Genomic DNA, 18,263 nt, shown 5'->3' with positions numbered 1-18,263 from the left:
CTGTAGTCAAGAGGGAAGCACCCAGGCTTTGAGGGAGGAGGTGATGTAGTCAGAGTTGTGAGTGAAGAGCCGCATAAGTGTGCATAACACATGGAAGAAAGGGAAGAGTACTGTAGGTTAAGAAATCAATTAGAAGACACTGCAAATGCAACCAGCTGGAAAGTATGACAAGTCTGAACTGGCAGGGTCACAGCAAGAATGGGGAGAAAGAGACACAAACAGAAGTCAATGAATGGAGAGGCACAACCAAGCTAAAGAGGTGACTGCCTAGATGAGAGTGACAAGAAAGAAGAGTCAAAGATGACACTGCAGTTTGAGTCTGGGGTGCTGGAAGGGTGACGATATGCCTTCAAAAGAAACAGAAAGCAAAGGGAAAATGTGTGTGTGGAAGGAGACAGGGAAGGCTGGGGTCTAAACCCTCAACCAGCCATCCACCTGTGGATCCCAGTGGAAGTATGCAGTTGGGACACTCAAAGCAAATGCCCATTCTTGACTACTACAGGAGCTGGACCCCAAACCTGTGTGTGAAAGCCCCAGCCCTGGAGACCATATGCGTGCCACCTCTGACACCTTCACGTCATCAGCAAGTCCTAAGCATCTCTCAAATCTATTCAGGTCTCTCCACCTCCACTGCCACAACTCTATTCCAAGCCAGGAGCATCCCTCCCACATGGATGACCACAATGGCCTCCTTCAGATCTCCCTGTCTTCATTCTTGTGGCCTCTAAGTCTCACACAGCAGGCTGAACGGTCTCTTCAAAACACAAATTTGGTCATCCTGCTTCTTTGCTTAAAACCCTCATCAGAATCCCACCCTGCCGACAAGGTCTGCTTGGATGACCAGCCCCTGCCCACCTCTTCTACCTCCCCTCACTCCTTTCTCCCACCCTCTGGAGCTCCAGCCAAGTGGGCCTACGTGCAGTCTCCTGTACATGCTTTGCACCCACTGCTCCCTCTGCCACTACGCATGTGCAGCCCTGCTTCCTCCTCGCCTGGTAAAAGCCTACTCTTAATCTTTCAGATACAAACCCTGCGAAAGCCGGGCCTCAGAGACTCATGTAACATTTACCTCCCATGCACCTCTCTTACAATGGGGCTGCCCAGGATAGCCCTATCTTTAGGGAATAGACAGGCTTTTTGGAAAAACTGACTCACAAAGCCATACAACTCAAAGCAGATCTTCTTTGTATATATTTATGACTCATCTCCCCAACTACACAACAGCTCCTTGGGAGCAGGTCGACAGCTGTTATTACTTTAGGTAGAAATAGAATTCTACGCACTCACAGAAAGGAGCTCTACTTTTTTTTTAATCCCAAAGTACACTTACCTAAGCACAACATTTACAAACCTAAAGCAAACTCTCAAGAACAAGTAAAATATCTGCAGTATGAACTAAAATGTTTAGGATTTAGAGTCACAGGAGCCCAAATGTTGCTTTGGGAAAGAACAAAACATGACCCCAAACACAGGGGCAGAGAGATGTGTTTCTAACAACACAGACAAACCACTGGATCAGGCAGGGACACCAAAGAACCCCACACAGCCCACCAGCAGGGGGCATAAGAAACTTGGTCACAGCCTTTTTGCCTATGACAGAGGATTTCCTTACCTGTCGAAATCTCTTTAGATGTATAATAAGCACATCAGGCAGGGTCCAGAGGCTTAACGTAATGCTCCCCTGCTGCAGCTGCTTACAGTGTGGGCAACGCCAGGCGTCATCCGGGGCAAGCTGAAAACAAGGAGCACGACTTCCGTTAAGTGCCACTTTAGGCAAGACTTTCTTACAGGAGACAGCTGGACGCACTTCCTGGCCAGGGCATGGTCAACTCAGACTCTCTCTGGAAACTACATATGATGGAGTCAATGGAAAACACAATCAAAAGTGGCACCTGGGCAGAGTTGGCACCCAGATGTTTGCTGAATAGGTTACCTCTCAAAAAGGAATGACTAAATAGGTAAATATTTACAAAGAGGATGTTAAATGCACAGAAGCACCTCACACTCAGCATACTCCCAAACTAACTCACTGCCTTTCCATCAATACAGTTCCCCTTTCTCTTCCTTCTGTATGTCCCACCTCAGCAAATACCACTACCACCCGCCACAAGCAGAACACAGGTAGTTATCCCAAATCCTCAAACTCTTTCCTCTTCCTCCTGCTCCACATCCATCCTAAGTAATCCTCTCTGCCATTTCTGATACCTGTTTCCTCCTCTCCAATCCCACTAACACTGCCTTAATTTAGTCCTCGCTCATTCTCTTACCTGGACTTCTTCAAGTGTCTTAACTGTTCTCTCTCCCCCAAGCACTGAACTGCCCCAACACTCCTCCCCCTCCTGCTGTCAACAAGACCTTTCTAAATGTCAATCTCAGGCCTCAAATCCACGCATGTCATCTCTGTAGGGAAGGGTTTCAGGATGGGCACACATTTCAGAGGTACCAATAGGCATGTCTGGTGAGAGATTTTAAAAATCCACTCTGGAGTTTAGAAGATGCATTAGATCTGAAACCATCAACCTGATGAGGTAAAGGAAGCATTGGGAATGGATGGCAATGTCCACCATGATGGAAGAGAAAGAAAGAAGCCAAGAATAGAATCTTGGGGAATGCCTGTTTCTAAGGGAAATACAAAAGTTGAGAAACCAGGAGAACCTGAGGGTGCATAGGCAGAAAAACAGGCACATCAGAAGCATTCCCTTTTATGCATACTAAGAAAACAGAGTGGCGAGAACAGGATGGTTATCAGACCACATCCTATGCAGAGGTCAAAAGTACTGAGCAGAGGCCATGAGGAAACGAGGAAACGAGGGGCCACTGAGAACTTCAGAGAGCAGTGTCAGACATGCAAGTCAGAGAGACGACAAGAGGTTTGGAAAGGAAGGAGAGAGGACGAGAAAAGAGCTGAAACCACTAACGGTGAAGTTAGGCAGAAAAGAGGAAGAGAAAGACTGGCGAGGTAATTTAAAAGGGAAGCAGAACGGAAGAATTTTCTTTCAAGACAGGGGGACCCAGTCATGTTTGTAGGAAAGGTGGGAGGGACAGAAGTTTGGGTGGATGAAAGTGAATCAGAAAGTTAGACTGAAGGGACCTAAACTGTCATCTCCTAAGTCCACATCTGTGTGACATAATAGTCTACAAACGTGGCCATCCAGCCCAGTGCTTCTGGTAAAGCAGCAGGCTGTTATTTATTTTCAATTTCCAATACATTACAAACACACACTTTTCTAAGATGCAATAAGAATGTCATGACAATGTCTGACAGCTATGATGGTTTCTAAAACACTTCTCTGATTTTTGTACTTATCTTGTTGTAAACTGTTAAAAAGAGCTCCCAGACCCGCAGACCACACTTTGAGCATTGCTGGTCTAGCTAACTCTGCCTAGCAAATGAAGGGGAGCTATCTCAGGAGGCAGCTACTCCATTTTCATAGTCTGTAACCAAGTCCTTCCTCATATTAAGACAAAATCTCTCCCTGTAATTTCCAATCTTTACGTTCTGCTTTTTAGATAAAATTAAGCCCAATCTCTCATCCACAGACAGTCCTTCAGGCGCCTGCAAGTAACCATCGGATCCCCACTGAAGGCCTCCTTTGTCACAGTACATGCAGTGAGTCCTGATTTCCAGATGCACCGTTCCTTATCCACTCTCTCTGCCTGTGCCCCAGTTTGTCAGTCTCCTAACAGCGAACATTTAAGTACTGAAAAGAGCAGCACTATCATCATCTGAGCGCTGGACAGGACTCCTAAGGTAGCATGACAGTGGCTGACACCCACACAACACTGCTGGTCAATACTGAGCTCGCAGACAACTAGACCCTCAAGTTATTGCCACACGGCCTACTGCGAAGTCTCCCCTTCTCCCCTTCTATGTTTGTACTGTTATTTTTGGACCCAGTGACTGAACCTCCCAAGTAACACTCATTCATTCATTCATTCCAGTCTAAATTTATTAGATGCTTTCTATGTGCCAGGCACTGCTAGAACCATGCCAAGTGCCTTCCCACCCCAGGGCCTTTGCTTCCTTTATTTACTTGTTTATCCCCACTAGACTGTAAAGAGCCTGAGGGCAGAAACGGCAGCTGTCTTGTTCCCTTCTCTATCTGCAGTACCCAGCACGTAGTGTGTACTCGATAAACATCTACGGAACGAGTGAGTCCCTACTAAAACGCATCATCCCCCTAGATCAGTGGGATGTTTTATAGAATACGAATGCTGCCATCTAGTAGATCTGCTCACCTTTAGCCTTTGTGACATTTTCAAACATCTGCCAAATCAATTTTAAAAAGCGAAATAGGATAAGGTGCTACACAGAGGATGTAATCAACCAGTTTCAAAGCCAACTATTTTATATAAGCCCCAAACTGAAAAAAGATGTCTTATGAAAAATTATTAAAGGAACTAGCTATGAACAGCTCAGGGCTAATCTTCCTCAAAAAAATATAAAAAAATAAAAATTAAAAAATTAAAAATAAAAGTGAGCAGTAACAATTGGTGGTTAAAATTATGGTCCTAAACATCAACTCAAGATTGGATAGGGGCCAGCCCCGTGGCCGAGTGGTTAAGTTCGCACGCTCCGCTGCGCCGGCCCAGGGTTTCGCTGGTTTGGATCCTGGGTGGAGACATGGCACCACTCGTCAGGCCACACTGAGGCAGCGTCCCACATGCCACAATTAGAAGGACCCACAAGTAAAATGTACAACTACGTACTGGGGGGACTTGGGGAGAAAAAGCAGGAAAAAAAAAAAGAAGATTGGTAACAGTTGTTAGCTCAGGTGCCAATCTTTAAAAAAAAAAATTGGATAAACTCCATGTGGTCTAGTCAAGGTTTCTCAAAGTGTATCAATTGGGAGAGTTTTAAAGCCTAAGCCTGGGCCCCATCCACAGAGACATTTATCCATCTATCCGTCCATCATTTCAGTCAAATATTTACTGAGTCCCTACTACCTGCAAAGCACTGTGTTAAGTGGTCCAGAGCATGCTGTCCAGTAGAACTTTCTGCCTATATCTGCACTGTCCAACACGAGAGCCACTAACCACGTGTGTCTATTGAGCACTCAAAATGTGACTAACAAAACTAAGGAACTGGATTTTTAACTTTAATTAAGTTTAAATTTTAAATAGCTCCTACCACCTATGTCCCTAGCACCAAAAAAGTTGAGACTCACTGGTCTAGTTACTAAGGAAAATAATTTTAAATCTCTAAATTGAAACATAAAATAAATTTATCAAAATTTATCAAAAATTTATCAATTTATCCAAAAAGGAAAAAAAGAATTAACTAGAAAGGTTCATTTCTAGAGCATTTCAGTTAATCAAGGTTTTCTGGAAACTTACACTACTTTTTGTTAAAGCCCTAAAAGGAATAATAAGATGCCCATTATGTGTATAGAACTGTATGTAAATGAAAAAATCCCGGAGAACTTTTTGGAGCATAATTTGTTCCTTCATTGTCATCTTGCCATGCCCCCCTCCCTACCACCCTCCCCACCCAAGAAATGCTGCCCAGTCCTTACCCGTTCCTCTTTGGTGTAGAGTTGGAAACACTGGGATAAAGTGCAAGTTTGAGGCTGATGATGACGCTCCCTTTGCAGACGGACACTTTCTGCATCAGGAATATACTCATCTTCAGTATTTACAAACAAGCTATAATTAGGGGGGTAAAAAAAGCATTGTTATCAGAGACCATCTTGCAAAACGGACACAAAAATAAAATCGCAACTTCACAATGTAACCATAAATTCATAAAAAAAGAGTGTGTAAGAAAGCAAAAGTGGTAAGCCAACTTTTCTATGTTCCTAAATGTGCATGAAAAGTTCTCAATCTATAAAGTCATTTTCAAGAAATAACCTGCAGCTGGTTTTTCTGGGATTGGCCATCAACTGTGCTGATTAATTCATATACTATTGTCCTTTGTCTCTAGGGGCATTTGACATAACTTACTAGAGTTAATGGGCCTGTAATAAAAATCAAAGTAACTGGACCTATACAGTAGTTAATGAATATACAGCTTCTGTCTCATTAGCAGCAAACAAATGTTCTAAGGTTTGGGATCCAGACAACACAATGTATAGGAAAGAAAGAATAAACTGCTTACATAAAGGATTAGCACTACAATTGGATACTTAGCTAAAGAAAACAGAGATTTGTGTTTCAGCTAATTTGAAAGATCAAAGGTATACCACTAAAATGATCATTAAAACAATGACTCTATAAACACTAAGTAAAAAAATACTCACAAATCTTTTGTCTCCTTGTCCCATTCTACCACTAATTTCACATGAGCAGTGCCACCTGGTCCACAAGATTTTAATGCCCTATAGGATGGGAAGGGGAGGGGAAGGAAGTCACACATTGTTTTCTAAATAAACGGATTTTACTTAAATATGATTATGTCATATCTGAAATTGGAAATCACAATGTGATTACTGAAAATCTTCATCATCATTCTCCATCAGAAAATGGTTCTAGCAAGGCCATTATAATGTCATATTTAATAACTAGGTTACAATTCGACTGAAAAATCCTTAAACTAAAATGTCCACATAGAAACAGAGATTGGAAGAAATCCAGTATCATGTTATAAGGCTGCCCACAATCACTCCTAGATGTTCTTTATGACCTTTCCAACTTTTTGTCCCATTTCTCACCACCCCAAACAGAGACAGGACAACGGTCCCTCTGGGAACAAAGGCTGCTCCTGCCCCTCTCCACCTCCCCCCATATACATGCCTAGTCCTCGGACTATGCCCATGCCAATCTAAGCAACGTGCTCCCTGCAAGGCACCACACAAGTTCCACCTCCTTCCTCCCTAAAGCCCCCCAGTTCCTTGGCTCACTGCCATCTCCTGAGAAACTCTTGCAGCACTAATAGTCAACGTTACTAAAATGCAGACAGTATAATATTTGCTGAAAATATTGTTACAATAAAAATAATGGTTTTATACTTATGTATCCATATATGTGCAGTGAATATATATACATATATATACACACACATACATCTCTTTTTTTTTTTGAGGAAGATTAGCCCTGAGCTAACATCTCCTGCCAATCCTCCTCTTTTTGCTGAGGAAGACTGGCCCTGAGCTAACATCCGTGCCCATTTTCCTCTATTTTATATGTGGGACGCTTGCCACTGCATGGCTTGACAAGCGTTGCCATGTCCGCACCTGGGATCCTAACTGGTGAACCCCGGACTGCTGAAGCAGAACGTGCAAACTTAACTGCTGTGCCACCAGGCCAGCCCCCACATATCTCTCTTTTTTTATCAATACAGTAGAGTGTTTTAATGTAACAGAAGCATGTAGAAAGCACGGAGGTGGCAGAGTAGAGTAACTAACTCTACCAGAGGGCAGGGAAGGAAGGACAGTGCAAAGAAAGACTCAAAGGAAAGGAATTTATCAACAGAGGAAACCACACATGCAAAGACACACATAACCCAGCATCACATGTGCAAATCATCCTCAGGACTCTGATATTGCTGAAGGTTTAAGATGCTGGGGAGAAGAAGAGCGAGGCCTGACAAAAGGGAAGTAATCAGAGTTCAAACTGGAGAACCTCACACACTGTGGAACATAGGCTTTTTCTTTTAGGCCACAAGTTACCATTTAAGGATTTCAAGGAGCAAGTGGTATAAATAGAATTCTACTTTAGAAAACTTCAATCTTGGTGACTATGAAAGTGTAATTCATCTGTAGTCCTGGGACACACATGAATTTACTTTCTTAACATGAGTCCTCCAGGCTTATCTGATTTCCAAAAAGATCATAGAACTTATCATACTCAAATAGGAATCAAAAAGTAAAATAAGTATTGAATTTCTAAATGAGCCTGAGGAACCTACCACATTTATGTGGAAATTATACCAGACATCACTAGAAAGTATACATGAGTATGTATGAAATTCCACAAGGTGATTTTTTTTTTTTTTTTACCTTTCTACCGTTGGGTGGCACAGGGGCTGCTCCTCCTGGGGCAGTAAGTATGTTATTCCCACAACACTGACCACACGCAAACTGAATGGACACACCTGTGTCAAACAGTAAAGGAGAATTAGACTGAATTTCTCTTCAAGGGCATCTGTTTCACAGTGGCATTTCCAAAACACATTAGAGGGATAGCAAACTGTTTTGCAAAATTCTGTTAGGTTGTTGAGCCACTCTAATGTACTTCAAATATGATTTACCCAAATGCAATTTACATACCAAATATGTTATGCAGCACAAGTAATATGTTACTGCAGCTGGACACTAACTTAATGTAAGTCTTCCATGGATAGCTTAATATAGGAATCAAAATTTTGAAATATAAAGACAGATGTTCCACAAAATCTCTCCAAGCTAATCATGTGCTGATCTTTATTAGACAAATATTATAAAGGAATACCCAGCAGTTCAAGGAAAATCTTGCAGTGGCCAGCTCCCTTCACACAATGAGGGATAAGTCCTCAGCCTTGAAAAGCTGAACATAGCTGACTTTACGAAACAGCTTTTCCGCAGGGCTTCCCAACATTCCAGCTCAGTGCCTAGCGTTCCCTGAGGGCAGAGTCTGAATTTCAGATTTCACTGTAATGACTGTTTCTTCACTGGGTACACACGCGTGCTATGCTGGAGTATCAAAATGCTTACACACCTGAATGCAAACCGTGGGCCTCAAGAAATACTTCATCTTCTCCAAGATTTCCTTCTGCAGAAGGTCCCATGCTATTGTCTTCTCTAAGTGCAGCACAAAAGGCAGTCCAAATCTAACACACATAAATATTGTAATTGCCTTAAAAGTATGGCAATTCCTTTAATACTGTAATTCTTTATTCACGATCTTTTTAAATGGAATCACTATAAAATTGGTTTTAGGATAGTTCTCAAAACAAACAGGAAATTTAATAGTAACTCTCATAAGTAGATAAGTCAGTCAGAAGAAGCTTAGATTTTTAAATAAAATTTAACAGCTCATACACCAAAATGGATTCTAGGGGAGTGTAATGCTAGGATATTAGGTAGCAAGAGGACAGGACTAGTGGAGATGGTGAGGGAACCACGTGCGATTGGACATGAGGCTGGCACACGGCATGGGTCAAACATATATGGGGTTAGGTGTCAAAAGAATAGACAGGGCTGGAAGGTCTAGCAGGCAGGCGGCCATATCCCAATATCTGACAACAAGGAAGGCACTGGCAAGACAGTGACACAGAAAGTCAACTCCTGGCCTAGGGTAGAAGCCATGTGGCCCCTGCCAGTGCTGGGCTCTCAGGTGTTAGAGAATTAGAGGCAGTACTGTGGTTCTCAGCTTTGGGTGCACACTGAAATCACTGAAGGAACTTTAAAAAACAAGGATGCCCAAGTGCAGCCCCCCAAGATTCTGCTGTAATCACTAGTATGTGGCTTGAGCACTCAGATTCTTTTAGGAGCTCCCTCCCCAGGTGGTTCTAATATGCGGCCAAGGTGGCGGACCACTGGCCCAGCCTCACTCTCACCCAAGCCCCAGTCATTCAGACCTACTTGCTGTGCCCTGAAGGTGTCCTCCTCACACACCCAGGTCTTTGTGCAGCCAGTTCCCTCAGCTTGGAATACCCTCCCCACCCTCTTCTGGGCGGTCTCCTACTCATCCACATGAAAACCTAGTGGAGACATTCTTCTCCAGGAAGCACTCTACAGACTTGTTCCCTGTGCTATCTGCACCACAGCACTAAGTACACTGTGCTACCAAGACTGTCCATTTTTTTGCCTCTACCAATAGACTGAGTTATTCGACAGCAGGAACTGTGACGCATTTATCGTAGCAGCCCCAACAGCCACTGCCTAGGAAAGAGTAAATGCTTAATGAACGAAAGACTGAACCAACGAATGAGGTAACAGACAAACCCTGACTCAGGCCGAAGCAGAGGTGCTAAAGTCACCAAGAAACCCATCCCCGACAAGCATCAGTTTACTCGCAATTCTCAGCGGTGAACCTATCTGTCTAAAAATGACTGTGATGTGAAATAAGTTACAAGCACATGTAAATCAGCTGACCATATTTTCACATAGTGTCTTTACTTTTAAGTGACCAGCATCAGGAAGGGGACTCTACAATTCCTTTATTTTATACCAATACGATGAGCTGCCTTTCCTTCTGTCCCTCAAACATGCTAAGCTCCTTCTAGTCTCCGCATCTTTATACTCACGTCCCCTCACCACGGAGCGTTTTCCCCAGAGGCTCACGCTCTCTCCTCACTGGGGCTGGGCTCAGTGGCTGCCTCCTCAGGGACGCCTTCCCTGACCCCTCTCTCACACAGTTTGGCCAGCCCCCTACCAGGACACTATCACACCAGCTTGTTGTAGTATCTTCACGGCGGTAACGACCGTCTGGAGGTAAACATGTTCGCATGTTTATAGCCAGCCTGTCCTAACTAGGATGTCAGCTCCATGAGAGCACAGACCCTGTCTGTCTTGTTTGCTCCTGTACCCCGTGTTTAGAACAGTGCCCGACACACTGTAAACACTTAAGTATTTATTAATGAATATCATAAATTTACACATCAACACATTTTGCTTTTAGGTTATTTACCATCCTTAAATAAGGAACTTATTTCCAACCAATATTTCAAAAGGCCAATATAAATGCTACCCTGACAAATACTGGAAACACAGTCCTTTCTCTGTGAAACATATCCATATCTTGTTATTACTCAGGTTACATTACTACAGTGATAAAGCTTCTTTAAAAGCTAGCCTTAAACTTTCAAAAATTGTTACAAAGGGAAACAGATTTGAGAGAGATTTCTGACATAAGCAGCTGAATGAATAGTGGTGCCATCTGCTAAGACAGGAAATACTGGAAGGCCAGGTTTATAGGGAAAGATAATGAGTTCACTTAGGGACATAAGATTGAGGTGCACATACCATCCAAGTAGGTATGTTAAGAACTTAAAAAAAAAAAAAAAAAGCTGTTAAGAAAGTAGCTGGATATAGGTCTATAGGTCTGGAGTCCCAAGAGGAGCCTGAGCTGAAAATAAACATAAGAAATGAGCCTTCAAAAACCAGATGAACTTGAAGAGCCTTTCTAACTCAGATTCTTTCACTCTAATTTTATTCTCCCCCACCCAGCCCCTCAAATCAGGTCAACTTATACATGTATTCTTTCTAAATATCAGAATCAAAGATTAATTACTAAAAATAAGGATTTTTCATCCCTACTTTTAAAAATGTTTGAAAGTATTAGAGTTTTAAAGTCTCAGTACTGGGGCTGGCTGGCCCCATGACTGAGTGGTTAAGTTCATGTGCTCCGCTTTGGTGGCCCAGGGTTTCCCTGGTTCGGGTCCTGGGCACAGACATGGCACCACTTGTCAGGCCATGCTGAGGCGGCATCCCACATACCACAACTAGAAGGACCCACAACTGAAATATACAACTATGTACTGGAGGGGTTTAGGGAGAAAAAGCAGGAAAAAAAAATCTATTAAAAAAATAAAAAGCAGTTTCTACCTTTTCCCTTGCTGCCCAGTGCAGGCTCGGTTACACACTAACAGAACAATCTTGTCAGTTCCTGTTCTTGTTGGGGGCAAGTCCACTTTCCCTTGCTTTGCTGCTGTGTGTATAGGAGAAGACAGCCTGCAATGATCCAAGCCAAATTTCAAGTGATTCAGATTGTTGTTTAAGTGGATTCCTGAAACAGAATGAAAAAACAACTTTTTTATCTCTTCAAAATTCTTTCCATTCATTCATTACAAAGAAATTTACCCAATAGGGAAATTAAGAAGTTTTCATTATGTAATTTAAACTGCAACAGAAAAAAGGAACAAATGGTCTGCTTTGAGACTACTCATTTAGCCATCAAGATAATTTCCTTAGTGTCCATTTTTTCCTTTAAACAAGCCTCACCTATCTTAAAAACTGGAAATTAAAACTCGTTCCCTTAGCAAATATTAGATATAGTGTTAGAAAGGCAAGTTTGCAGAAAGAACCTACCAGACAAATTTAAAGGGAAACCATGCAACTAACAAGCAAATAATTTTAAATAAAAAATGAAGACTAGTACGTGTGGAATGATTTTCAATATTCCAGGAGCAGTTTCTTCTCCCTGAAGAGCCAGACTTACAAGAAACAGAAGCTAAACTACACTTACTAGACCCACAGCCATTATAGACCACGTCAACTTTAACACCATCCACCAGACTGGATCAACCTACATTACAGTGAACGAAAATATGTTTCACAGGCACCGTTCTGGTTGCTGAAAACCAGGTCTTTAGAAATGCCCCACAGCAGAGCTATGTGTCAATCAAACGTACTCAGCAACAGCACCTTAGCACAATGCCCTGCACTCAGGAGGAACTCAATAAATGTTTGACTAAATAAGGGTTCATTTCTTTAATCCTTCGGAAATGCAGACTAAGGAAATGATACCTGAACAGGAGAACAGAAGGAAGCCCTCAACTACCACTACACCACCACCACCACCCTCCATCACCAGCACACACACACACACACAAATAACAATACCACCAGAAGGAGAATAAAATAAAAAATGATTTACACAAAAGCATTCAGAGCAGAATTCTGGCAATAGCCTAAACATGGAGCAAGGAATACGAGACTTGCTGAACCTATTAAGGTACACCAGCATGACAGCAATTTAAAATGACAAGTTTATGGTTAATACCAAAATAAATTCCAGATAAATTAGAGCTTAAAGAAAGAACACAGAAACTAGAAACGAGGGAAAACTGAATCTTCATCAAACTTCTAGAGGGAAGCAAACTTTCTTTTTCTCTGTTTTATTTTTTATTGAGGATATGATAGTTTACAACCTTGTGTTTCAGTTGCACGTTATTATTTGTTGGTCACACTATAGATGCGCCCCTTTACCCTCTGTCCCCACTCCCCACCCCCCCTTTCCCCTGGTAACCACTAATCTGTTCTCTTTGTCCACGTGTTTGTTTATGGGGAAGCAAATTTTTGAAGCTTAAACACCATGAAGAAATCAGAAAAGGAAGAGCAGATTTCACTTCATAGCCATTTGAAACTTGGGTGTGAGAAAATAAAAATAACAGAAGTCTGGAATTGAGACAATGCCTGACTTCCTTTCCCAGGTTCTTGGCAGAAGACTGGGAAGACTGTTCTAAAAGCGATGAGGATCCCTAATGAGATGAGGAGATGCCACAGAAATCAAGCTCTACATTCAAAGTGTAGGCTCTTTACTATCAGCCGGGTAACCCAGGCAGTTACTTAGCCTCTCGAAGTCTCAGCTCCTATGTTTGTAAAGCGGGGAAAGTAGTAGTTTCATATGCATTAAACAAAAGATTTATAAGGCTCTAGAACAGAGGCTAACACATACTCAATAAGTGGGTATATTCTTCCAACAAAAGCACTATCTGCCTATAATATGATAACCTTGGACCTCACCAAACTCACTTAAAAATAGAAATTCAGTCCTAACTCTTAGCAACTGGGGTGCAAAGGGAGATTTGGGGAAATTCTCAGTTGAACACATCAATTGAGCTCTTGTTGTATATTAGGAACTATACTGAACTGCTGGGTACAGAAAGATGAAGCAAAACGTAGTCCCAACTGCAGAGAATTTCACAGTGAGGTGGAAGGACAGGGGAGAAAACAGATCATTTCCACACAACTTGCTAGAGTCAGAGATTAGCAGAAGTTACGAGTGGAGCACAGAAGAGCAGGAGTCAGCCACCCAGCCCAGGGTCGGGTATGTGGGGAAAGGCTTTCTGGATAAGGTGATGATTGGGTATTTTTGACTGTAAAGCAATTAAAATTAGAAAATAAACAAACAAAAGCACATGCATGAATACGCAACAACTGGAAAACAAACAAAAAATGTTCCTGGGTCACAGAAGAATGAAAACTGAAATAAGAGACTGTCTGTCGACAATAATGCTCACATGAGTAGACCAAAGAAAATTGAATCCTAAACTGGCTATGGAGAAAGCTAACCAACCCATTATAGAGAATTACCAAAAGGTTCTGAAACTAGAGGCACCAGAGATTTCTGGAAATAGGAGGTGAAGGAAGAGAGGAACTAAAATAAGGACTTTCAACAAGGGCATTAAGACATTCAATGAGAAAAGAATAGTCTCTTCAACAATGGTGCTGACACTACTGAATATTTACATGTAAAAGAATGGAGCTGAACTCCCTACTTCACACCATTTACAAAAACTAACTCAAAATGGACTAAAGACCTAACTGTTAAAAATGACCAAAAAAAAAAAAAACAAAACCTCCTAGAAGAAAACATACAGGTAAATCTTCATGGCCTTGGATTTGGCAATGGATTCTTAGATATGAGACAAAAAGCATGAAATGTGACAAAAAGCATGAGCAACATAAGAAAAAAAGATAAATTAGACTTCATCACAATTAAGAACTTTTGTGCATCAAGAGACACTATGAAGACAGTTAAAAAGATAACCCACAGTACAGGAGAAAATATTTGCAAGTCATATATCTGATAAGGGTCTAGTATTTAGGATATACAAAGAACTCTTACAACTCAACAACAAAAAGACAAACAACCCAATTGTAAAATGGAAAAAGGACTTGAATAGACATTTCTCTAAAGAGAATATACAAATGGCCAATGACCACATGAAAAGATGATCAACATCATTTACCATTACAGAAAAGTAAATAAAAACCACAACAACATATAACTTCATACCCACTAGGATGGCTATAATCAAAAAATCTGAAAATAACAAATGTTGGTCAAGAATGTGGAGAAACTGTAACCCTCATAATATTGTTGGTGGGAATGAAAATGATGCAGCTGCTGTGGAAACCAGTTTGGCAATTTCTCAGCAAGTTAAACATAGAATTATCATATGACCCAGCATTTCCATTCCTAGGTATATACCCCAATAGAATTGAAAACAGGTATTCAAACATATACTTGTACGTGGATGGTCAGCACTATTGTACATGAATGTGAAATAGCACTAATATTTCACAATAGCCAAAAGGTGGAAACAACCCAAATGTCCACCAATAGAGGAATAAACAAAATGTGGTATATACACGTAACAGAATAACATTCAGCCGTAAAAAAGAATGACGGACAGATACATGCTACAATGTGGACGAACCCTGAAACATGCTAAGTGAAAGAAGCCAGTCACAAAAGGCCACTTATGATTCACCCACGTGAAAGTCTAGACCAGGGAAATCTGTAGAGACAGAAAGTCGATAATGGCTGCTTGGACCGGGTGGGATGGGAGATTGAGGGGATGTGTCCGTAGGGAGACAAAGGAGGAGCTAATGAGACAGGAGCTGAAGAAGTAAATTTTCATCAGAGCAAACAGTACGGAAAGGGTAAAAGCATGGGGTATGTTTGAGAAAGAAAGAGGATCTTGGAAAGGGGGGAAGGGGTAAGAGATGGCATATAGCAGAGAGGCTGGAAAGAAAGGCAAGGACCAGATCCTGGGGAGCCAGGATTCTTCCCAGGAGTTCAATTTAATCTTACACAAAGGGAAACCACTGGTCAATCAATAAGCATGTAACATGATCAGAACTGTATGTCAGAACAGGCCTGGTGGCACTGTGGAGAAATAACTGAACAGGAGAAAGCCCAGGGGTGAAGATAATAGTAAAGAAGTTACTAGAAAAGCCCAGCTGATTCTGGTCTGAACTGTGTCCATGGCAGTAGGATGAAGAGGAAAACTGCACAGAGTGATTGATCAGTTCTATGTGAATTTTGAGGGAGAAGCGCTGGCACCCAGCTTGGGTAAAGGGAAGGATGGTGCTACCATTATTCCACAGAAGAAATCCAAGAGGACCCAGTCTAAGAAAGAACCACTGAGCGTAAAAGCCTGTAGGACTTCTATGCAGAGATTCTAGGGGACAGCTGGAAGTCAGGAAATGGAACCAGAAGGCAAGTGGGGGCTGGTGGGAGTTTTAGTTCTAGAAATCATGGCAGTAGAAAATACTGATAAGGCTGGGTAGAGTAGTAGTTCTCAAACTTTCATGTGCATCAGAATCAGTTGTTTAAACAGATTACCGGCCCCTGCCCCTGCATTTCTCATTCAGAAAGTCTGGGCTGGGATCCCAAGAATTTGCATTTCTAACCAGTCCCCAGGTGACACTGATGCTTCGATAACCGCCGGAGTAGAGCAAAAAGAACAGGAGCCCCAGAACCAGGAAGAACACTAAGGCCGGGAACAGTTGCCTGGCAACTCTAGAATCAGAAATAGCCCCGAAATCCTCCAAGCATAGTGGAGAGACAGGCTAAGTTCCAAATCACAGCCCGAACGGAGGGCAAGATCAGCGCTGTCCAGTTTCACTATCTTTTGCTGCCTATTTATGAAGAGTTACATGCACATTTCTTAAATGCAAGTATCAAGAAAACATTCTATAGCAATGATTTTAGAATTTAGAAATTAAGCATCAAAGCTGGTAGCAAAAACCAAACAAAAGAAAGCTACAGCATACTATACCTTCCTGAGTGCTGTCATAAGGTGCCACATAAGGCCACTTAAAGGAGGACATATTCTTGAGCTTCAGAAAGGGGCTGCCCCAACTTCAGACAGGAAAGCTTAGAAATTAAGGAAATAACTTTGCCTAAAACAGTGCCTTCTTCCAGGGAAATGTGTTACCATAAAATTTATACGATCATTTAAAAAAAAAAGCATTATAGGTATTTTATTACAATTAAAAAAAATTATACCATCATATAATAGACATCTAAAAGGGTAGACTTTTGTTAAATCTGCAAACCCAGGTGGAATTCTGGAAACAGATGCTCATTTACCTCTTTGACTGAGAATTCCTTCAGGCCTAAATATTTCTGGAGTCTCAAAGGCAAAAATGCAGTCGCTTTCATGGACTGTTTCCAGGTCATCTGTGTCACAAAAGGAACGATGGAACCCATCATAGTACATTTCTGTTAACACAATCTAAAAATGGGAAAAATGTAAATAGTTGGATAACCAGAAAGGCAATACGAATTGATCTCCCAATTCTGATATGAACTTCTCCAGACCGTCAGGACTCGCAGTGATCTGAGAGGGCTCTGAAGCATCTCCTAGAGCCCACATTACTTGCCTTCGATGAGAGAATCTTAGAAGCACAATATTCTCTATAATTGTATAACAACATACTCTGGTTTCAGAATACTACGGCAGGAAATCCAGAGTTCCTCTAAGTTTTGGTGAGGAAGAGACCCAGGGGACTATAAAATTTAACGCCTTGTTTCACAGGGGGAAGAAACTAAGGAGAGAGGGAGTGACTTGCCTAAGGGTACACAACTCTTCAGTCTCACAGCGAGGATAGAGACTGCATCTGACTCTGAAATTTTCTCCTACATCATTACATTTTCTTTTTTTCAGGTTGAAAAATGTCAAAGAACCATGGATATTTGTATAGAAAAAAAAGATGATATCAATTCAAATGTCCAACAATAGGAACTAGTTACATATATTACAGTCCTACCGGAATTATAAAGCTATTACAAAGAATGAGCTACATATATCTGCACTAATATGGAAAGAGCTCCTAAGTGAGTAAGAAGCGAGGTAAACGACAATGTGTGTAAATAATGCCATTTTTAGAAATTTAGTATATGCACAAGATAATGCACAATAATAAATGTAGTATATGCACAAGAAAAAAACAGGAATGAATATACCACATAGTATTAAAGTTAGTAACCCCTAGTTCTAAGATACTTAGTACGAGATACTTTCACTTTCTAAGTCACGTTTCTGAAACGGTTGAGTATTTTACAATGAAACAGAAAAACAAAAGATGGGGAAAAAACAATGGAGATATTTAGAGCCTTCACTGCATGCTCAGCAGCATTGTTAGTGAAAAAGCACTGGACTGGGCACGAGGAGGTTCCAGTCCCGGCCTGCCACCAACCAGCCCTGTGACCTAGAGTAAGTCACATGGTTTCTCTGGACCCCTTTCAAATGAGAGGGTTGGACTGGACCCCTGAGGTCCCCTCTACTAACACAAACACACTACGAGTCTATGAGGTGAAAGGAGCTGGGGGCATAGTCCACAAATAGTCCAAGATAAATATTCCTGGAACATTTTCCGTCAATGATTTTAATGACCACGTTGTTTTTCTGCAGGTGAACATCACGTGTAACTCACTTTCCCCAGCAAGTTGAGGTCAAAAACAGAAACAAACTTGTACTTATATCACTGAATTAAACCACATGCAAAAAGAGCCAGACAACCCTGGGAGCTTTAAAGATACCACCAGATTTGCCTTAGACATACACCTCTCTCCCTCTCTCTTTCTTGTTCTCCTCATCCTGAAGG

General features: G+C 41.7%; 1 protein-coding gene across 2 annotated transcripts in view; it reads right to left on the bottom strand.

Annotated features, from left to right (window-relative positions):
• USP31 (ubiquitin specific peptidase 31) overlaps positions 1-18,263 on the bottom strand; it is a 70,886-nt gene that overhangs the window by 14,636 nt on the left and 37,987 nt on the right. Inside the window, exons 6-12 of one of the 2 annotated variants that reach the window (XM_014864726.3) lie at positions 16,747-16,891; positions 11,466-11,646; positions 8,635-8,746; positions 7,938-8,032; positions 6,240-6,317; positions 5,517-5,646; positions 1,613-1,732 (exon numbers count right to left, since the gene is read on the bottom strand). In XM_014864726.3, coding sequence (XP_014720212.3) covers positions 1,613-1,732; positions 5,517-5,646; positions 6,240-6,317; positions 7,938-8,032; positions 8,635-8,746; positions 11,466-11,646; positions 16,747-16,891 — 861 coding nt within the window. The remainder of the gene's footprint in view (positions 1-1,612; positions 1,733-5,516; positions 5,647-6,239; positions 6,318-7,937; positions 8,033-8,634; positions 8,747-11,465; positions 11,647-16,746; positions 16,892-18,263) is intronic. The other variant, XM_070484694.1, reaches the window with a different exon arrangement.

This window comes from Equus asinus, chromosome 14 (assembly GCF_041296235.1).
Source record: "Equus asinus isolate D_3611 breed Donkey chromosome 14, EquAss-T2T_v2, whole genome shotgun sequence".
Classification (NCBI taxonomy): Eukaryota; Metazoa; Chordata; class Mammalia; order Perissodactyla; family Equidae; genus Equus; species Equus asinus.
This window is presented reverse-complemented; position numbering and strand designations above follow the sequence as displayed.